The following is a 23,188-nucleotide window of genomic DNA, read 5'->3' on the forward strand; positions in this document are numbered from 1 at the left end:
TCTAACCCGGCCTGGCCCAGATCCCAAGTCCCCTCCAGACTGTGAAGTACAGGGGCCATGCAGGGCAAGACGCTAAGTGCTCCTTCTGCCTCCCTCTCCCTCGCCAGTGCCCCCCACCCCGGCACACCAAATGTCATGTGACGCTAACGCTCAAATTATATGTCAAACCCGGGAGCTTGCCACCCAAGCCCGAGCCGCTAATCTGCTCTAGCTCTTGTGGTTTGGAGCTTTGGGAAAAATTAAAGCACTTTAACACCAAGCTCCCCAAACACTTTAGTTCTTTAAACCATAACCATATTTCGGACGGCTTGTGGGGAAATGGCCAGGAAAGGGGGACACGTGCAACCACTTACTCAGATTTGTTGAGGGCAAGACTGGTCCAATATGCTTCAATGGGAGCGCTCACCACGGCATCAAAAAGGACTTCTTGTATCAATTCTTTATCACCTATTGGGAGGGACAGACTTGAGAAGATGGCTGTGGCTGGGCCCCAAACGGGGGCACGAGAGGTCTCGCCGCGCTCATTTGCAGTGTCTGCAGGCCACTCTCTCCTGTGATGTGTCGCGTTAGGCATTAACCTCCCACCGGCTGAAAATATGGGTCAGTTCTGACAACTGATATGCCCGCAGTACAGGGCCCCCCAGAGCATCTGGATGAAACGATAGTAAACAGAGAGTCTCGGGTGTGTCACACTTCGGTTTTCTGCTTTCTCTTCCCATCTAGGAGTTGAGGCCATGGACCGGCATGTCTTAGAAAGTTTGCTCGGTCCACCCGCACTTCTGTCCTCTACCTGTGGTTCTTCAGGGCCCTGCTCCCGGTCGTTTGTAAGAAGAGAGAGGGATGTGATAACTAAACACTCCTGGGACTCCTCTATTTTGTGACACCTTCCATCTGGTAGGACTGTTTGTTTTTTCCGATTTAAAGCAGGAAACCTGCCCCTATCCAAAGAGGGAATCTTGCTGGGGCTCTGTGGAAGAGGCTAAGGAGTCAGGGGGATATCATGAGTGCAGCAGAGGCATCCCAGAGCCCTCCAATCACTGTGCAGAGGGGCTAACTGTCACCTACAGCCGGCCAGTCCTCACCCTGATGCTGGCCAACAAGACAATGGCACTTTGCTCTAAAAGCAAAAACTAAAAATAACTCATCACCAAAAAGACAATGGACACAGTGAGATATAGTTACGTCTTGGGATACCATATAGTAATTCAAACAAATGCATCACAGGTAAAAGATCAACATAAGTAAATCTCAACAATGCAACGAGTGAAACACAAGTTATAGAACAATACATATGTTATATCGTAGATAATATAATATACCATATATAAATTTTAATATACAGAATAATGAAAATAATGGCACATACTATTCATGGATACCTATATATACGTATATACATATATATGCACACATATATACATCTGTATATGTTACTATATATAGTAATAGTATAATATAATAATGTAATAATAATATAGATAATATGATAGTATAATTGCCTAGGAGTGACAAATACAGGAGGGTAGCTTTTTCTGGGAGAGAAACGGGACCACACAGGGGACTCAGCAGCTTCAATATTATCTGTAATGTTTCATTCCTTAGAAAGCACCTGAAGGAAATAGGGCAAAATATTAAGATTTGATTAAGCTGGATGGTAGATGTAAATTTTAAAACATATCTCTATCCCTTTGTTTTTTAAATATGTCCTTCAGAAAGTCAAAGAAAATGAAACAAGATAGGCTTATATGATGTCCATCTGATCTTTTCTCTACTAGAGCATGTCCCCAAAAGTAAATCCATTCCATGAGGATGCACTTTAGAAGCTAGATAAACATCCTTCCAGCTCTCACAGGGCTGCTGTGGTTAGTCTAGGAAATAATATAGGTAAAGAACCGTTCACATCAATGAACAAGTGCTATCTGTCGGGGGTAGGGGCAGGTGCTGTGCTCACTGCTGGCAAATCTCTCCTTGCCCAAACTAGTCACTGTAACTAACTTAGACCCCTGTCCAGGGGCTGCTCTTGTACTTGGTGAGCATCAGGTCTGCTGCTCTCTCCCTGCCCCCTCTGCACTGGCCACGGGCCATTTCTGACTCACTGAGCTCCCTCAGAGGCCCCGTGGTAAGAGGAGGGGCAACAGCACATATACCTCATGAGGCAACGTGTCGGTGATGATTCCACTCTGGAGGGAAGCAGACCTCAAGTAGGCCCTGAGATGCCACCAGTTCTGTTTCCTGCCCTTGTTTCTCATGTAAAATAAGGGAACAGATATTCACAGTCCCCTCCTAGTGGTAGTTTCCATCTTACTCAGGTGCTTGACTTAAATGGTCCGGTAGGGGGGCAAATCCAGTGCAAAAGGCTAGAATGAGACTGGGGTTTCTGCATGGTTTCCAGTGGCCCACATTCTTCCTCCTGCTCCTCTAGGAAGCAAACATTTGACTGATCATCTCTACTGGAGCAAAGCTTCCCTTGAAAGCTGAGGGGAAGTACGGTTTTCGGTTCATTGTGTACTCTGGTGACACGCACACATAGCACACTCACATTGGAGCAGAGGTTCTTTGCCTTTGAGGTAGAGCTTGATGGCTTCTAGCTGAGATAGATGACGGTGCTCCGGGTGTAGGTCAGTGTTGCAGTAGGACCTAAGAACATGACATGGGCCAAAACAGGAACGCGTGAGTATTTGTGGCATCACCTTCCTTTGCCTTTGAACCAGGAGAGGTAGGGAGGGAGTATAGAGGATTTGAAATCAAAGATGGCAACAAATACCCATGCTGATGAAGGATGGTTTAATTCTTACCATTCATCTGCCAGGGATACGTCAGGGTGCTCTAAGTCATGCAGGCCTGGAGATCAAGGAGAAGGAGTTAATGAGTAAGGATCACCTGCGTGGGGCACGGACACCCCTCAGCTTTCATGTGCTCTAAATGCTTGAGGACAGGGCCATTGAGTTGTGATGGGTAGGCACCAATGCCAAAGATATCTGCCCATGAAAAGGGACACTGGACAAAGGAAACCAGGCAGAACTCTCTCCCCACTTCCATCTCCCTAGGCCACCACTGCCGCCTTCCCAGGCTGAGTGCCCCAGGAAAGCCTGAACTCCATGAAGATAAATGACACACCAGTGAGTTCCAGGGGACAGGTTTAGTATGACGGTGGAAACACTGGCAATGGAGCCCTGCACGGCCTGAGCAGGGAGCTGGGCTGGACCACTTAACTCGTGCGTGACATTAGCAGGTTACTTTACTTTTCCAAATGACGGTTTCTTCCTGTGCAAACCAGGAATAATAATAGTCTCTAACTGATGGTTGGTTGTGAGGGTGAGATGATAGGTTGAATGATATGCAGTTGTCAATAGTCAACTGTTTTTTTTTATTTTTTTAATGTTTATTTTTGAGAGAGAGAGAGAGAGACAGAATGAGCGGGGGAGGGGCAGAGAGAGAGGGAGACACAGAATCCAGAGCAGGCTCCAGGCTCTGAGCTGTTAGCACAGAGCCTGATGCAAGGCTCGAACTCACAAACCACGAGATCATGACCTGAATCATCGTACGTTCAACCGACTGAGCCACCCGGGTGCCCCAATACTCAACTGTTTTTGACCAGCAAAAGTTGCCAGTTGTTACAGGATCCTAAGTAAAAATGTGCCATCAGTCCAGAAAGGTAGCTGGGACAACCAGGGCTTGCAGGGAATTGGGGAGTTTTTACAGAATGCTCCAGATCACTCTAGGTCTGTGAAATAACTCTTTCATTGTATCTTCATGTGAGTTCATTTTGAAGGCTCATCAGCAGACACACACTTGTGAGTGATGACCTCAGGAACTCAGATGATGCTTATAGTCTGTTTGAGGATGTCAGAGTTTCCCAAATGGCCAGCAGTATCTTACTGCACTCAGGATTCCAGCTTCTTCCTCAAATACAAATGTAGAACGTAAATAGCCAAACACTAGATCTAACTATTGCCCACCCTGCTTGATTTTACAGGAAGTAGGGAATACATTGGACAGAATATCATCAGACAGAACTAAAGTGTCATTTCCTGGCTCCAACACCAACTGGTTGAATGATCTTGGGGATGTCACTTCAACTCTTTGAGTTCTATTAGTCAGAAGATGTATATGACAGAATCTACCTCAGACTCCAGGAGAGGGTTAAGTGGGGCAGGGATGAGTCCCTAGGACAATCCATGCAGCCATGCATGCATCTATCCATCCTGTCTTCCCTTTCTCCCTCCCCTGCTCCCTTCCCTCCTTCTTTCCATATATGTACTGAGCATCAACTCTGTGCCAGATACTATTCTAGGCCCTGAGACTATAGCAGTGAACAAAACAAAATCACTGCCCTCACAGTATTTGTTTTCTAGTGGTGGAAAGAGAATAAAATTAAAAGACATAACATATCAGTTAGTGATAAGGGCTATGAAAGAGACTGGAATAGGATAGGCAGCACCAAGAGATGAGAAGTAAAAAAGAAAGACTTCCAATTTTGAGTAGGATAGGCAGGGAAGGCTTCACTGAGAAAGTGACTTTTAAGCCAAGACCTGAAGGAGGTGAGGGACCGAGCCTGTAGCTAATGGAGCGTGTGCTCTGGCAGAAGGAATAACCAGTACAACAGCCCTGGGATGGGCTCTCACCTTCCTGGAATATTGGGTTAATGATGTCAGTTCTATTTTTATAGTTTCTGTTCTCATCAACCTTCATCCACAAAGCCCACTCTGCCTCTATTTCACAGGACCTATAGATAAGTCTCTATAGGTCATAGGACCTATAGATAAGTCTCTGATGGGAAGATTGTTCTGATTGTTTCCTCTATGAGTTCCCAGGCCACCAAGGAAATTGAATTGTTCTCTAAGTTGCTCATCTCTGATTTGGGTCCTTCTGACACAACCACATCTACTGGTGACTGATAACATGGACAATAATGACATAAGCTCTAATTTATTGAACAACTACTATGTTCTCTTTCTCTGTGTATGTATATAATGGCATATATGTATATATATGCATGCCAAGGAGATTCAGAAGAGAAACAATTTCAGCAAGTGGAACTATAACCCATACCTTCAGCCTCAGTAGCAACTCCTTACATTTTGAACAATGTCTACCTGTTGACCACCTTTGTAACATATGACAATGGGAAATTCCCAATGTTGAAAATTCCCACATTCTGTGGGGCAGCATTCCTTATGGAAGATCCCACAGAAGTGTGGTTGCCATCCCCAAGAAACTCCTACCTTCTCCAAGAACAGAACAGAACAATAATTGTGCCATGGCCCTTATGATCAGGACCCTCTACTACTTGGCCCAAGTGGAAGTAGCTTTCTCAGGCTCGGGTACTCCAAGTTGGCAGGATTGCAAGCCCTCTTATTTATAGAGAACCAACAGAGAAAGCAAAATCTGACCTCATTTGTGTGGATAACCAGATAGTCTCCCCCTTGCTTGGGTTCAAACTAATTTCTTGCATGGTGATTATAGTTAGCTCTGAAATTCTATGACCTCTCAGCCTCACAGCTGTGGAACATACAGGGAGAGGTGATGGCTAAAGAAATGACCCAAAAGACAATGCAAAACAACTGTGTGTGTGTGTGTGTGTGTGTGTGTGTGTGTGTGTGTGTGTGTGAGAGAGAGAGAGAGAGAGAGAGAGAGAGAGAGAGAGAGAGAGACAGAGGGAGACAGAGAGAGACAGAGAGAGAGAGACAGAAAGACAGAGAGACAGAGAAAGAGGTAAGCCCATGTACTGAGGATTGGCTAAGGAAATGGACACATGAGATGCAAATAACCCATTAATAATCTCTCTCTCTATTGTTCTGACCATGAGCTGTTCCCTCAGCTTCACCTCAGATAGTTTAGACATGTATTTTCTGGCTTCATGGACAGTGATATCCACAGAGCCACACATGGCTCATACAACCAGAAAATTCTAGAAGTTAAAAAAAAGCAATTTCTGAGAACACATCCTTTTAAGTATCTCGCTCAAGTAACAAAGTTGCCTGCTCTGTCTTATGTGTCTCTGGGAAAAGAGGCCATATGATTGATTAGCTCTGAAATGGGCACAACGAAAGCTTTCGATCTTCTTTCTAGTCCTTAAGATCTCACAATGACTTGTGAGACAAAGACTCACACCTGTAAAACAATGCACGCTAGTTGTCAGTAGACCAGAGGCTGGCTATGGAACTTGGCATCTCGGGACCACCAATCTCTTCACTCTCCAGTACATCATTGGAGAGAGCCCCAAAGTGGTCCAGCTTCTGGAAGTTCACCACATGCACTTGTAAGCAGCTCGAACCAATTAGAACTGGCTTGTAATCAACCTTCCTGCTCTTCGCCATACTTTCTGGGGACACCCAGAAAGAGCACTGGTCTGGTCCTGCTCCTTCTCTGTGGAGATGCAAAATCTAACACCCAGATTGGGTGAGTGACTTACTCAGGGCCACTTGGGGAGTGGAGACTTTCAGAGCTCAGCCTCACCCCTCCCTGTGAACTGGTGATACTGGGGAAGGCAACTTCTCTGAGCCACCGGGTTGTTGTAAAGGGCAGTATGGGTGTGGCAGTGGTTTAAAAGTTTCAAGGGCTGTAACAACCGCTACTGTTCGTTGGGAGTTTGAGTACGCCTATGCTTTATGAAGACAAGAGGACCTGGGAATCTCAAGGTGCTCCTTATTCTTTCTGACCTAGCTATATCATTTAAATGATCATATTTTCCCCCTTGGACCTGGGCTGCCTTGAAGCACAAATGAAATTTGTGGCTCAACTGTAGAAGACTAAGGCTTGCATACCGTTGTTTTCATTTTATTCCTCCTGGGCTTGAATTTTTACACTACTTTGTATTTTTCTTGGTCGTGATTTTTTTTGCATGAGAAGAAGATAGTTGGTGGATGATCCTATGAGTTGGCTCAACAGGTTTGTGGATTAAAGCAGAATATAAACAAATGAAACCATAAAGAAAGCCACCCCTAGTGGGGGGATTCCCACCGTTGAGAAAGCAAGCTCACATCAAGTGAGCAATCCGTTGAGTCAAATGCCCAGGGATTGGAGAGAGGGTTGAACAGATGAGCAAGATCTTTCGTGAACCCAATGGCTGGGTCTGGGGCCTTTCCCCCATCCTAAAAGATAAAACGGGTCAAAGCATCATCTTACCTTCTTCAATGGTTACATTCCCTCGGAAGAAATATTTCCCATGGCCTCTGGAGAGCGCCACACCTAAGCTGTGCAGAGAAACAAAGCAGACCTTGAAATCCATGGCATTGACTGGAATAGACTTGTGGGTTAACTTTTTATTTTCCATTTTCACATTTCCACTTCATGTTCTGTAAACAATTTTTCCAACAGTTTACTTTCAAAACCCCACTGATTATAGTTGGTGTTCGTTTTTCTTAGGTTCAATCAGCCGCTTCAAAGCAATTTCTGATTGGAAGTGCCAGCAGCCATTGGCTGCTCTTGCGCATCTTGAAAGAGGCGTGGCAAACTGCTGGCCCTTCTTTCGGATGCCCTCGCGAGAGCCATGCGCCCTGGTCCTCACCACTACCTTACATACTCCTGCCCTACATTCAGCCACAGATGGGTCTTTCCAGACCCTAGAGCTTAGGACTAGGGAACCTTCCAAGGGTGAACATAAAAATTTCCACTACCACTAGCATGTAGCCACATTATTGCATTGTGGGCATCTGTGCCCAACCCTCTCCCTGGTCTAGTAGATTTTTCCCACTCTCACGAGCTTGATTTAAGCTCCTTTCTAAAGTAAGAGAATCTATTTTGAAAACACAGTCTCTTCATTTGGCAAACCCACTTAGCGGTCCCGTGTTCCCTCAATTGCTCTGCTTCCAACTGCAATTAAACTCGGGATCCCTGGCAGTCTATGACAGCGATGCCAACATTTATTTTTCAGGTTAATCTATAGTCAGTAAATTCTTTCTCTCCTTAGCTCTGTGAGGCACCAGCTCAGGAATGTGAAGCAGCCCCACTGAAATAACTTCCTACAAAACTGTTACAGCAGTAAGGTCACAGGAGCAGGAGACTATAGAATGCCACATGCATGTCTGAGAGCAGGCAATGGGGCAAAGCCATTTTTCAGGACTGTTACAGAGAAATAACAGGATTCAAAGGTAGACAAGCACAGAAGTACACTTCAGAGAAATTAAAATGGAAGCACAACACGTAAGGATGGATATGCTATTTCCTAGTTTGAAGGCCTGTTTTTTGATCATGGAAATAAAAGATGAAATGGAACTCACTGGGCAGCAAGTTAGATAGATGGTTAAGGAACCTGGTAACCCTCTGAACTGGTCTCTCCACCCTTAGTTGGAACCCCCAAAGCTTATTTGCTCGATAATGAGATGCAAAGCCATGACAAATTGAGTGAGTCTTCCTAGGTGAGCCTGAACCATCTTCCCCCTTCTGGAAAACAGAAACAAAAGCAGCCTGGGAAAAGCCCCTTCCTCACTCTTTCCAGCCTTTCGGCAGGGTGTTTGGTTATCTTCAGATGACGAGCTCTGAGAGCGTCAGCAGGTTTTGTACAAACACAAGTGATGGATCTGATGGAATGTCCATGTATTATGGTCAGCTCTACCTGAAAGGGGTACCCTTGATGTCTGTATAATAGTAGTCATTTGTCATCACCAAAACCCGTTTCTAGATTGAAAAAAAAAAGTCGTAGAGAGAAGAAAACATGGTTAGTCTGCTAGGTGACGTTTTCAGAAATAAATAAAAATAAATGGACACGCTATGATCACGTTAACAGTACTACATGAATCTTGTTTGAGATAAGTAAAGACAAGAGAAAAATGATCTCAGCGAAAGATATTTATTCCAGATAGAGCTTTCAAAGCTAATTTTTCACAGTGGTTTGTTTTAAAGTAAAACGGCTAGAATGTTTGAGAAAAATGTACCCCTTTGTCCACTGTCTTCTTCACCTCCATAGAGAACTTCCCAGTCTTTCGGTTCACCATGGCGTTTCTTAACTGAAACGACAGAAGGAAGCTGGTATTAGTCCTTTCCTAGGTTGCATGCCCTCTGGGCAGCTTGCGTCCTGCAGCTAGGGAGCACATTCGGTGGTGCATGCCAAGCACCCGCGCTCTAGAACAAGCCTTCTCCAGAGTACACATCCAGCAGCCGCTATACCAGGGGAGAGAGGCTAACAGCGACAAATGACTTTCGACTTCAGTCTGGGGTGCTCGTGTAAACCTCAGGGCAGCCCAATGAAAAAGCCTGGGCTATGTGGACGACACCTGAGAGTCAGAGAACGACGCCCCAACGACCGCGAAAACACTCATGAGGGCAAGAATGTCTCTGGGGACAAGTTGCGTTTTCAAAAAGGGTACTAGTTTGTCATGAAGAAATCGTTTTTCAAAACATAATCAAGTTAAAGATATTTTCCTACATGGTATTTTTTTAGCCAACCATTTGGAAGACAGGGATTCGCTTTCTATGGCACGAAGCATCTTCAAATGCTCTTGGAGAAATCTGAGCCAGTTAATGGTCTCGCTTACGTGCTCGTTCACGGGCAGTGACAGGGCAACCCGGTATCTGAGTTCTGGAGGTCCCATCTAGGGACAGTGAGCCTCATGCTCTCCTCCCGCCCCTGGCTGACCTCTTCTAATTATGTGTGGCCCTTCTGTGGGTTCACAGAAGGACAGCAGATGCAGTGATGAAAGACATGGGCACCAATGGGAGACGAAGGGTATGCCATTTAATGGAACAGGAGCAGATGCTAACATGCCACAGCCTGTCAGGAGAGACTCTTTCCTGGCCTTGTGCTTGGTTTTGTTTTTGTTTTTGTTTTTTTTAATTCTCTCCCCTCTTCTCTCCTCTGAGGAGCTTGACTAAGATCTGGCCGATAGAAAACTGTAATGTTTGCAAGCAACCTAAATTTGATTCGGGGCTGTCTAGATTTGAGTTCACATTCCCGTCTTCTGTGAGAGAGAGTCAAAAGCATAATTTTTAGCTGGAGGCATGTATAAAATAAAACATATATTTTACTCTAGATATTTTTTAACAACACATAATGGGCATTTCTGGAAATATTTTCCCATTTTAACTTTTGTGGTTTTGGATGGGGAGAGCTGGTCCTAATTAAGTCTACTTTCTAACTTTTAAGAACGGCTCGATTTATCTTTAACATGGTTTTCATTTTTCCTCTTTCTGGTGCCTGCCTAAAGCCATTTGGGACCCCCCCCCTCACATTCCCCAGGCAAGTCGGAGATTAGGTAAGCTTCTCCATGAGTCCCTACCACCCTGCCCCCAACCCCCAGTAGCACTGAACAATTAGCATCATCCCCAGGCGGCTCCAAGGCCAAGGTCACTGATACTCTCCGGAGGCAAATGGTTGGATGATTAGTCTGGTCTTTCTCTTTTCTTCAATTTTAACAAAAACAGATTACACTTATTGAACACCTACTTGTAGGCAGAATAGCACTATAGTTAGGAAGCGGACTCCAGAGCCAGAGCTTACGATCTTGGACAACTCGCTTACCCTCTCTGTGTCTCAGTTTCCTTTCCTGCAAAATGGAACTAACGACAGCACCCAACTCACGGAGTTGTCATGGGAAGTAGATGCACTGATATTTAGAAGACAGCCTCGTCCACCCTAAGCACCGAGCACATGTTTGCTGTCCACCGTCATCACCTCCAATCACTGTCATTACCATCCTCCCCCTTCCCTTTGATGTCAGACCCCGGTCAAGAGCTTAAGGAATCAGAATTCAAGCTTGAGTTTGCTTGACCACAGATGCCCATGCTCCAAACCGATGTCTTTCCGACTTTGACTGTGAGCCACATAAGAAATACACCTTACTCTGTGATGCACTCTGATGTCTCTTAATAGGTTTCATTGCTTGGAAGTGCTGCTCATGAACAAATAACGGATTATGGGAACCCCCCCTGCACCGCGCCCCCCTCCCCAGTTCCTGTGTTAAAATCGTGGCTCTTTACAACCTGCAGGTCAGCCCAGAATGAAAAAGGGTCAGCCCATGGTAAAGAGAAATAACCCAGGATATCAAGACTCAAGTCTTACTGGTGACACAGAACACTGTTCTGTGACCTCTCTGTGGCTACGTTTACTCCTCTTTCATTCATCCCATCAAAAGTGTTCTAAGTGAGGCCTCCCAGACCCCAGGATCCCATCAGGTGCTGCATAACAGTGTTGATCAGTCTTATAAAGCCCAGACAATACTTACAGACACTGTCTACTAAGCTCTTCCTATGTGTCAGGTACAGGTTTTAAAACCCTCAAAATAAGGCACAATTATTATCCCTGTTTTACAGGTGGGGAAACTGAGGCACAAAATGAAAAAACTTGTCTACGGTCATACAGGCTCTCTGCTCCTTAAACCCATGTCATTATTTTTGTTTCTCAAATCAGGAGAGAAAGCATTTGGACAAATGTAAAGCATTCATATACAACTGTAGAGCATGAATATAAAAATAATGTATGTTATTTCTGGATTTTTTTTAAATCAAAAAAAAGTTTTAATTTAAACTTGACCATGAAATGTCTGAGGTGGCTTTTTAAAAGATTATTATTTAGAGAGAGAGAGAGAGCGCACGTGAGTCAGGGAAGGGCAGAGAGAAGGAGAGAGAGAATCTCAAATGGGCTCTCCGATGACAGTGGGGCTTGATCCCACAAATAGTGAGATCATGATCATGACCTGAGCTGAAATCAAGAGTCAGATACTTAACTAACCAAGCCATTCAGGTGCCCTACCAGTCTGAGGTTTTAATTTTCCAGTAGGCTCTCCCATTTGGTACTGTGAACTAGGGCTGACAGGAAGGTGGCTTCTGTCCTTGTTGCCACAAGAGGAAAGGGGGTTTTATACTTTTTCAATGGACTGAGTGATGGGAACAGCAGTGGAAGACTGAAACGGTCTAGAAATGTCACTTTTCCATCTGAGGAGACGGAGGTTTGACCCCACACATCCTACAGTAAGTACAGCTAGCGTACAAGACAGGATGGCAGAGGCATATGCGGAGCAGAGACCAGAGTGGTGGGGCGGTAAGGAAGCTATACACCCCAACCAGGCCAGGAAGGGCGTGATCGACGGTGCTGCTCAGAGCTGTCCAAATAGCCCTTGAATTCGCCACTACCTGGATGACAGCGATGAGCAACTGGAGAAATGAACATGGCCTGGTGGAGGAAAGTTCTGCAACAAGTCTGGGTGTGCCCATATATTAGCATATTATGTAGTCATTAAAAAAATCACCCGTGCAGATGTTCCACTTAATGGTGTCAAAGAAGAGCAAATTAAAGCATCAATGATATACCTTTCTTTTTTCCTATCTGATGCAAGTGTGATAATGCAGTGGACATGAAAGCAGCTTTCATCATAGTGTAGCTGATAAAATAAAGGTCAAACCTCTCCGAGCTGAAAATAGTTTTCTGGTGATGGTGATCAGGCTCCCTGGTCGATGAGAGCCATCCTCCTTCCCCTGGCCCCTGCGTTATCCAGGTCACATGTGTTTCCCAGAGCCCCCAGTGAGTCTGTCTCTCTCGCCTGCACCCTGAAGCTGAGGCAGCTTTGCTGACCATTCAAAGCACCCATGCTCAAGCTAGTGGTCATGCTTCTGGTCCCATTGGGAGCCTACAGCTCTTCCTCCTGTGTTAAAGCTTACTAAGGAAGTTTCCCTCATGTAGATGCTCTGGAAAACAGTGTGGAGGTTCCTCAAAAAATTAAAAATAGATCTACCCTATGACCCAGCAATAGCGCTACTAGGAATTTACCCAAGGGATACAGGAGTGCTGATGCATAGGGGCATTTGTACCCCAATGTTTACAGCAGCACTTTCAAGAGCCAAATTATGGAAAGAGCCTAAATGTCCAACGATTGATGAATGGATAAAGAAGATGTGGTTATATATACAATGGAATACTACTTGGTAACGAGAAAGAATGAAATCGGGCCATTTGCAGCAACGTGGACGTAACTGGAGGGTATTATGTCCAGTGAAGTAAGTCAGTCAGAGAAGGACAGATATTGTATGTTTTCACTCATATGTGGATCTTGAGAAACGTAACAGAAGACTATGGGGGAGGGGGACAAAAATTACAAATGGAAAGGGAGGGAGGCAAACCATAAGAGACTCTTAAATACAGAGCACAAACTAAGGGTTGTCGGGGTGTGGGGGAGAGGGGAAAGTAGGTGATGGGCACTGAGGAGGGCACTTGTTGGGATGAGCACTGAGTATTATATGGAAGCCAGTTTGACAATAAATTATATTTAAAAAAAAGGAAGTTTCCCTCAGATATTTGTTGATCACCTTAGGTTTTATGCGTAAGTATATAATGATGCCTTATCCTGCTAATGGTGGTTTGTTATCCACATCAGAACACGAGCCTCACCTTTCCTGGTGCACAAGTGGCATGCACATCCAGGCCCCCAAAGACATGCAATCTGGGCCACTCCAACAGATTAAAGGGGAAAGGAGAAGCAGGAGATAAATAGGTCTATCATTTCCAGTAAGCATTTACCCAGAATATGAAAACAGACTCGGGCACAGAGCATCTGTACAACAAAATCAAAATCCTCTCTCTCTCTCTCTCTCTCTCTCTCTCTCTTTCAGGTGGGCTGTGCTTGGTTTGGGGTCCTGGGCTCAAGCATGAACTGCAGAGACATTGGTGTAGGTATAAAAAAGAACAACCTAAATGGGCACAGTTCTCAGAAATTTACCCCGGGAGAAGAGGTTTATGGGGCTTTAGAAAGAAGACACAAAGGACATTTCCTCCAGAATCATCCTAGGTAAGGAGAAACATGAGTTGATTGCAGGGCTGTAGACAAGGCTCACACTGCAACAAAGGGATGTCAGTTGGACCAGAGGCAGGATCTGACAGGCTGGTAATTGCAACAACACCCCATGGCAAGCTTTTGTTTAGCATCTGGGTGCAAGGACCCCCATCTTTGCTGCACCACTCAGGGGAGGATACTATGAGAATACTGAGGCACTGATACAGTCTTTAAGGACTCTTGGACGCAAAGGCTCTCTCTAAGGCATACCAATGTGGTCAAGAGCTTTGGGGCCAGACTGCCTGGGCTGGAATCCATATTGTGAGCCCGTGGACCAATCAGTTCTCTGTCTCAGTTTCCTCACCTGCAAAATGAGGATAGCAATAACACCTACTTCAAAGGACCATTGTGTAGAATAAACCAGGTCATCCACATATAGCACTTATAGGAGAGCTGGCTTGTAGGAGGAATTCAAATATATGTCAGTTACTATTATTTATATTAGTTTTTTTCCTCTTTATAGGAATAATCATGTTCCCTGTGGAGAGTTTGGGAATGACTAACAGGTAACAGAAGTAAGAAAAATATCCTCACTTCCTTCAACCTTCTCTGGGAATTCATAACCAAAGAATAAATACCATTTTAAAAGCTATTTTTTCCTTCCCAGAGGTGATCAACACCAGGGATTCAGGCTGGGCTACGGATGGCTCAGCCTCGCTTCTTGGCTCACAGGGCCCTGAAGGTCTGTTCTACTCACTGTGTTGTTGATGTGATGCCTAAGTCACCTGGAGCCTGGGCCAGCGGTTCTGCTCATCCTCCTCTAAATGGTTTCTAATTTCTTTCTCTTTAAAAAATTTTAAATTTAGCCAGTCTATTTTGCACGTGTTTTAATAGTTTATGTGACCTCACATCTTTTTTTGGAAGGACACAGGGTCTATGTTATAAATACCGTTATTTTATTCAACTAGAGCCGAGCTGCCAAGAGAAGTAGGATGCACTTTCCAAAACTTTCTCTGCAGCTGGGCAGACTCAAGCTGCTTCTTCCTCAGTTGGCCCTGCTTGCAAGGTGCTTTCCCAGATCTTGACCAAAAGCCTGCCCTCTGCTACTCACACGTAAACCCCAGTGGTGGACATATGGGCAGGGTGGATCCTGTGTAGACGTCACAAAGATGCTTTGTATGGGTTCCAGCATTCTCCAGTCAATGAAGTGCAAATCCCTAGGAGACAAATGGTGACCTGGGTTTCCCCAGACATGCTGGTGATGAAGGAATTGACACTTTGAGTATGCCATGTTCCTCAAAGAGACAAGGCAAGGGACCCGAATCAGAGAGACGAGAGACCACTGTGAGCAGAGTAAGAACACTGAACGTGTAGGAGATGTGGGAATTCTGAAGGTGGACCCCCCCCGCCCCCCCTTGCCCAGTCCTATGAGTCAGATGGAGGTGAAGAACATGCTCAGGAGTCTGGGAATCTGGGAAAAAGATGATAGGGCAGGGAAACCACTATTAATAAGAGGAGATATTAGCTCATTGAAAATTAACTGGAGCATAGGTGATAGATAAAGTGAGCCAAGTAATAAATCGCTTCCACACAAAGGAGAAGTGAGAGCATCATCAGCTCTGTGCTTAGGAGCAGAGGACCTGCTCCCTGGATGGGAGGACTCTGAAGTAAGAGTAAGCATACTCCAGTTTGCCTCCCACATTAATCAAAATGGATGAGAGGAAATTGATGGAGAAGCATGTTGACAACAAGGTTCCAGCCTTCTGGGAAAGGAAACAAAAAGGTCCAGGGAGGTCAAAATAAAGCAACCGATAAAGTAAAGATGGAAGAGGAAGGAAAACAATGGAATGCACCCTTCAGACACTCACGAGACAATTTAGCAGCTGTAAGTCCACGGGACCTTCATTAACGAGAAGGTTCCCTGAGGATTAATGATGATGAGAATGGTATGAAGAATAGCCACCACTCACGGGCCTCACCATGTCTGCACAGCGGTATAAATACCTTTTCGTCACTTGGCGTATTTACACATTTAAGATTCACAACTGATGTAGGTACTATTATCATCATACTCATTTTACCGGGAAAAAAGAACCAAACAACAAAATGGAGGCACGGAGAGGATAATTGCATGCTTGGGACCAACAGCCAGCAAATAACTAACGTGGGATCTGAACCCAGGTAGGCTAATGCCTGGAGGGGTGCCCCTCACAGCTGCGCTAGCCTGCTTCTTGGGAAGAGCAGGTTGAAAAGGGAGGGCACGGGCAGCAGGCACAGTACAATGTAAAGACCCCAATGACCACGTTTAAAAGAACAAGGAGATGTAAACCGTATCAGGTCATCGAGCTGACTTGACATTAGGCCACCAGCCCCTGGGAAAAGAGGGCAGGTTAGGAAGTAGCTTTTAACCAACCAGCCATTATTTTGTTTTAACTTGAGCTTAAAGAGTCTTAGTACAGATGAAGAAGGAGATCGGCTGAATTTCTAAAACAGATACACTTCTTACAATTTATAGGCAAGGAAGAGAATCCAAGATTTATGCTAGCTGAGATGTCCAGGGAGTAGAGGACTTGATGAGAAGAAAAATGACAGCCAGAGAACAGTGATGCTGGCCATGTTTCTGGAAGGCCCGGGAACCCAGCTGGGGAGTCCAGGTGATTCCCCTCAACAACCCTTTGGGAAATAGGACAGACTGAGGGACAGAAACATTTGTGTCTCAATGGTGAGACTGCAGAAAGAACCCTGGACAAATCAGGGAGGGTGAGGGCAGAGAACCACGGCCCCGCACGGAGATACCACAGAGAAAGGAAAGAACAAGGATCAAGGCAGGAACTCATGGGAAGTGACAATTTAATTAAGGACAGTCTGCCTACATTCATGCAAAGGCAGCCATGTCGAACAAATCTGATTTATTGAGGAAGTAACAAGAAGACAGACGGGGTTAAGTCTTGGGCATAAGGAAAGCTTTTGATACAGTGCCGAAGGCTGAATCCGCGCGGGAAAGAAGCGTGTGTGCTGCTGGCAGTGTGGCCAGGATGGGGAAGGCTGAGACGGCCCAGGAAATGCACTGCCAGCCGTGCAAATGGGAGGTGGGCCTGCTAAGCCCTAGGCTGCTCTTTAAAAAAAAGGGCTGGCCCATGGTGTCCCTACAAGTGCACTGTGGCCCTGACTTTGTGGTGGGCAGAGCCTTCTGCTGTCTGGCCAGGCTCCCCTGAGGGCAGCAACGCCCCATAAATGGCACTGAGGAAGGGTCTGGATTAATCCACAGCAGAAGGGACCAGACAGGAGCTGGTTTTGGCCAAATGCACAAAGCAGGCCTATCTGCAGTTTTTCCAACCAGCAGGAGAGTTATAAACCCCAAATGCCATCAAAAGGGCCCATTGTCTCCATGTCCCTGCGGTGGCCACCTCCTAGGATGGCCTCCAGGTACAGAAGTGGGTACAGTGGAGCTCCCTCCTCATCAGTCACTTACCACATCATCCCGGTCTTCCCACTCTACCTCCGAGAGGTCAACGCTACTGTAGTTAGGTTTCCTTCGCTTTTTTCCTTCCTCGTACTGGCAGGGAGAAAAGGAAAAGAAAACAAAATATTTCCATGAGATCAGCAGCCAGGTCAGCCTTTATCTCCCCAAGCCCCGTTTCTCTGACAGGAACCATGAGTAGAGAGATATTGGCGAGAAGCCCGGCAGGGCACAGTCCTAGGGGTTTTAATAGCAGGGAAGCCGAGGCCAGTTGCTCTGAGCTGGGGAATAACAAGTCAACTCTACTTGATACGAATTTACCTACTGGACTCATTGGCTCCAAACATGCCAGAAACCAAGCAAAATTTCCCCTCTGCCTGGATGGTATGTGTGTGGAATGGGGGAGATCCTTCTCTACTCCTAAGTTTCAAAGACCACCCCTTCATGACATAGGAAAGGGCTTTGTAGACAGTTTACCAAACATCTAGTCATAACCCTTTGTTTTATAGTTCTCCCACCCCTACCTCCTGTCCCAAAGCTACCCCCTAATTCCTTGGCTAGGAAACAAAAGTACTGATCTCCACAGTTGGGCTCAACATCCTGGTACCATTTTGTAGACACACAGAACCTTCTACTTGCTATCATGCTGTCTATAGCAGTACTGAGCTAAGCGCAGCTCCTTTACCTGGAGTAGATGTGGGTACTGGGAATCCCTGTCAGATTTAACGGCCATTAGGGCATTTCTCTGGAAAAGCTGATGAGTACATTAATAACTGGGGAAGTGGTTTTCATTTTTTCTCCCTAGATCACTGGTGTTAGTCACCCTGCAAGCCTACCATTTTACCAACTGGATCTTCCTGTGTCTGGATGGTCCTGTGCCTCAGGGCCTTTAATGCTGGTTGTTGGGATGTTTATAATGTAGGAAAGTCTGCCCTCTACTGCAGGCTAAAGATAAGCAGCCCCTTTACAAGTTCATAAGATGTGGCTGATGGCATACTAGAAAAAAATATGTATGTATGTATAGCCTTTTTCTTTTTTGATTTTATCTCTAAACTGGTCATCTTTGGATTGAATTGGTAAGATTTTAAATGAGATGCAGTGTCACTATAAGTGTGTTAAGACCATAAAACCACAGGTTACCATTTTGGACACTGCTTGGCTACTGCTGAGAGAAGGTGCTGAAGGCACATGGGTGTGAAGGAGAGACTCACTGCCAGTGTGTTGAACCAAACAGGTCTAAATGGGCCCCCAGTGGAACCCAGGGAACAGAGGCCAGACAGGGTAGTCACTGTAGAGCCAAATAGGGCCCAGTGGCTTTCCTCCTCTCTTGTTTTCCCTGTCAAGTGTATTTCAGGAGTGCTGAGACCTCTCTGGAAAGTGCCCACTGCACCACTCAGGAAGGCTGCATTGGCTCCAAGGGGCAGTGGGCTCAGATCACCCAGGTCAACCACCCTTCCTCTCCCGGCTCTCAGGCTTTCCAATGAACAGCTGTTCATGGCCAGTTTACGACATCGGATCCACTGCAGATGAAGAGGGAGGGAAGTGGTTCCCTGCAAAGCTGCTGTAAATGACAGCAGATTCATGGCTGGATCCTGTTACGGAAAGTTCGTGTGCTCACAGAAGCTCTGGCCCTGGCAAGTGCCAGGCTGGGGCCAAGTGGGAGGAACAGGGACGAGGTCCATGGGGTTGTCACCCATAGCTTTCAGTGAGGAGGTGTGATGGGGAAGGGGGCACATGATGCTAAGTAAGACTCCACATGTCCCTTCGAGCAGCAAGAGTCAGACACTCTTGGGCCTCTTTTAACTGTCTAACGGCCCCCATGTTCCATTTCAGTAAGAACCCTACTCCTAAGAGCCAGGAGGAACGCCAGAAGCTCATGCAGCCCAGCCTCTGGCCACTAAGGGCAAAGCCTTTACAGTTTCTTGGGCCATGTAACACTAGGTCTACACCACATTTTTGTGAGAAGCACTTCCTTTGGTCATTACAAAATTCTCCTTTATTTATTTACTCAAATACATTTATTGGACCCCTAGTAAGGACCAGGTACTAAGGATATAAATAAAGCCAGCTAAATAGCCTTTCTTTCTTTTCCAAGGACTCGCTTGCAGTTCATCACTCTTAATTCTGCTCCACCCCCCCCCCCCGAAGGTCAATGTATTGCCCACCATGCGTATTGGAAAAGAGCCCATCATAAGTTCAATAACAAATTCCATGACACATTAGAGGACATGATATAACCAGAGTGTGCAGGACATCCCCACTCACCACCAGCCCCCGACCAAATTTTCGTGTCTGAGCATCATATTATTTCAGCCACTCCTAAAGAAACTCAGGAAGACTGCCGAGGTCCTAAGCACCAAAAGTATCCACTTGTCTTTTGTTAGACAAAGTGTTTCTGCCATTTACTGGGCACACGATCTTGCACAAGGGGCCCAGTGGCTTCCTGTTCCCCTTTTCTCACTTGCAAAATAAGAGAAACGATAGTACCTCTGTGGCAACGGTAGATTGAGAGAATGAACTAGATAGTGTGTATAAATTGACAAACACATTTCTGGCACAGAATAAATCCTTAATATGCTAGCATGATTCCTAAGACCCATCATCTTGGCCAACAAGATCATGGGTCTCGTTGTATACAGTTGGCTTCTACGTCATTTCCTTGAAATGAAGGAGACCCAGTCAGTGATTCTGCTCTGCAAACCATAGGCAGGAAGGTGTTTGTTGAAGATGGTTGTATCAGAGAGTTACAGTCATGCACCTCCTCCTGGTGTGTATCTTAAGCACCAAGACTTGCATACTATATACCCCAGCTGGGACTTGAGACTCTCACAGCAGAAAAATCCATACCTGTGCTAAAGAACCCAAGTCCTTTTAGATGGTATTTGGCAATTTTCTAATGCTTAGAGAAGCCTGGCCTTCTGACCACTCCCAGCTGTCAAACACTCAAGAAATTCAGTACATTGCACTTTTGATATTCAGAGAACCTGGAGAGTTTAGAGCGTGAGGTGAAGAAGCACTCCCAGTGTATTGGTCCACAAGCCAGTGAGTCTAAATAAGTTAGTTTCATTGAAGGAAACAGGCAGGACTGGGGATACTTGCTCTGGAACTCCATTTTAGGAATGACTCTCTCCTCTCTCAAAAATCAATAAACACTAAAAAAGAAAAAAAGAAGGAAAAAATAAAAGAAAAAAAAAAGAAGGAAAAAAAAGAAAAAAAAAGGAATGCCCCACCACAATGTCTGCTTAACCAGGTATGTGAAACCAGTCTGAAAGACTTCCCATTTGGGTCTTTGTTAATGGTCTCCCATTAGAGATCAAGCAGTAATGTAGCAGAGTGATTACTCTGAGCGAGAGAAGGAAAAGTCAGTGGCTGTTGCATAAGACAAAACAGATTGAGGGTGGTAAGTAAACTCAAGCATAATGACCCTAGATCCACCTTTATTTTTTCTCCCATTTAGAAAGCACATTGGAAGGCTAGAGATTAGACTTCTACGAGGAAGACACCTGTGCTGTGCACTGCCCCCACCCATCCCTCACATTTTCCAGGGCAATCACCTTGCTTTCTTCCAGGGGAAGACCTTGGGCCCTATGCTCCATAAATATAGTTATTGGGAAAGCAAGACCATCCTGGTTCAGAGGTGGGCAAGTGACCTGAGCATGTAAGGAGACCCACATCTCTCCAGGACACAGAGATTGGTTCAGAGCTGGGTATATAACTCATGCCAACCCAGATTAGGCCCAATCTGGGATGCTTTCTTGGATTTATCCGGATAAAAGAGCTGTGCATCCACTAGCATCATTAAGGTGGTAGGACGTGAACTTGAGCTCCTCATAAACATCTCTGCTTCTGCTTGGAGAGAGCCTTCCTGAGAATGAAGCCAGTGCAGAGAAAGCAGAGAAGAGACAGGAAGAGAGTCCTGAAAACATGGCGTGTGTGCCTGGATCAAGCTGTGACTGAAATCTTTATGCCCTGAGATGTTTCAGGTACCAACACATTCTCTCCACATTACCCCCTTCCCTTTCTAAAGATGTTGTTTTAAAGCTGGTTTGGGTTTCAAACGTAAGTAGTCACTGGAGTTGTGATTTGTATATATTTAATGCCTTTATTATTTTCCTTGTAAATGAACCACTTTTAAAGTACATTTTAAGTGAAGTGTTCCTAACGGTTCTTTAGGAACATGTGGTTTGCAAAATACCTCACTGTTAATCAAGACAGACTACTGTGTTTGAGCACGGCTGATCCCCTACTTTCTCCCCAAGAGGACACATGGGAGGCCACAGTGTAAGAGTGACAGAACGAGAAGTAAATCTGACTCCCAGGCCAGCTCTCCCCTATCCCATGGGATTCAGCCTGTGACACATCCCGGATCCACCAGCCCCACTCCCTGCTTCCCTGCGTGAGGATCTCGTTACTGGGGCTGAGGCATCGGATATGGCATTTGTTAGTGTATCTATAAACTGTAACTTCCTTTGAAAATGTGATTAACGAATTGCGAACGGTTTCCAAAGGTTTATAAACAGATACTTTGAGAGCCACGGGTAGGTTTGTAGTTTTTGGTGCCTGTTTTATGAAAAAAATATGTGGGGGAGAATTTAATAAGGAAAGATATTCTGTGCTATGAAATACTTTGAGGTGGAGTTTCAAATAAAGGCCAGATGTGGTGAACACACAAACCAGCCCGTGGCCTAGGAGGATGGGACAAGATGGGCACCCATCTGAGGGGCAAGCTGGAGCCATACAGGAGCTGCCTTATGTGCCTGAACCTGCCAGGTGGGGGTTAACTGGGTGCTCCTGAGTGTTCTCATGGGTTATCTAGAGATGGACCTTGGAAGCATAATGGGACGGGCTGAGGTGATGGCCATGTTCATGTGAGTTTGAAAAAAAAAATGCCTTTGCTTTTTTTTCTGTGTGTGTGTGTTGGGGTGGGGGGGACGGGGAAGGGCCAGAAGAGATCAGCTACACACATCCACACAGCCTCTGCGAAACAAATATTGTGTATGCTAATAATTGATAAATTGTACGTGCTGCTCCACACTGCCAACAGGAAGGAAGGAGATGGGGTGGGAGGCCCACAACTGGAGAGGAAGAAACCTTGCCCAAAGCTAATGCCATCTGGTGCAGGGGTGTGGCCAAGGGCAGGGAGCCAGCCATTGTCTGGGCAGATGTTCTCTCCCAAGGAAAGCACGGTCCTCAGCTGGTGAACACCTTTGCCATCTCCTCCGAGGCCCGCATCTCCTCTTGTCTGAGAGGCCGAAGTGGTCCTTTCAAGGAGAAGGAAAGGAGGCACATCTTCTCTACTCCATGCACAAGACAGCAGGGCCTGATGGCCACCAGGCATGTCATTCCTTCACTCCCTCAGCCATTCGTTCCCTTATTTGCTCATTTACACACCCACATACCCCAAAATACTGTTGGATACTGAACATTTATCAGGTCCTGAGCCAGGCCCAGGTGAGCCTGGGGAAAGCATGGAGAAGCTGTCTGAGAACGGTCATTTCCTGCACTCAGGTTGTAGACGGTGGTTCACTGCTCATCAATCAGGGTGGTCAGAAGAGCAGTAGAGAGCGGGGCCCTAGAGTCAGACTCCGGTTCTAGTCACACACACACTGTGTGCTCCAGGGCTGGTGTGCGTTTCTCTGAGCCCACGTTGCTCATCTGTAGGATGCAGGTAATAGCATTCAGCTCACAGGGCTGGGATGAGAAGCAAATGGGTACACACATGGTTGAGTAGGGGTATGTCTTGACAAACAGTCTCAAGAAATGCCTACTCGGCAAACACCAATAACTGCCAAGGTCATTACTGACACCTGAGATGTGGCAGCACCTGCCTCAGCCCTGGAAAGTATGCTCATGGGATCAAAGGTTTCTTAATAGTACAGTCCTTTTAAAGAGGCAGTTCAACCTGACATCGTGGTCCATTCTTCTCAAGGTCAAAGCAAGGGTCTCAAACACAAGGTCTCTGGTTGCCATGGCACATAGCCTTAGAGGAGGTGGCCCAAGGGAAGGGGAGTCTCAGTGGGAACAG

General features: G+C 45.8%; 1 protein-coding gene across 6 annotated transcripts in view; it reads right to left on the bottom strand.

Moving 5' to 3' along the window:
• Positions 1-23,188, bottom strand: part of CACNA2D3 (calcium voltage-gated channel auxiliary subunit alpha2delta 3) — an 863,963-nt gene that overhangs the window by 167,019 nt on the left and 673,756 nt on the right. For all 6 annotated transcript variants that reach the window (XM_086697915.1, XM_086697917.1, XM_086697916.1 and 3 more), the window contains 7 exons: positions 17,176-17,259; positions 8,877-8,948; positions 8,558-8,619; positions 7,129-7,196; positions 2,796-2,841; positions 2,540-2,637; positions 354-447 (listed from right to left, as the gene is read on the bottom strand). In XM_086697915.1, coding sequence (XP_086554041.1) covers positions 354-447; positions 2,540-2,637; positions 2,796-2,841; positions 7,129-7,196; positions 8,558-8,619; positions 8,877-8,948; positions 17,176-17,259 — 524 coding nt within the window. The remainder of the gene's footprint in view (positions 1-353; positions 448-2,539; positions 2,638-2,795; positions 2,842-7,128; positions 7,197-8,557; positions 8,620-8,876; positions 8,949-17,175; positions 17,260-23,188) is intronic.

Source organism: Puma concolor, chromosome A2 (assembly GCF_028749965.1).
Source record: "Puma concolor isolate L17-30 chromosome A2, mPumCon1.1.hap2, whole genome shotgun sequence".
Classification (NCBI taxonomy): Eukaryota; Metazoa; Chordata; class Mammalia; order Carnivora; family Felidae; genus Puma; species Puma concolor.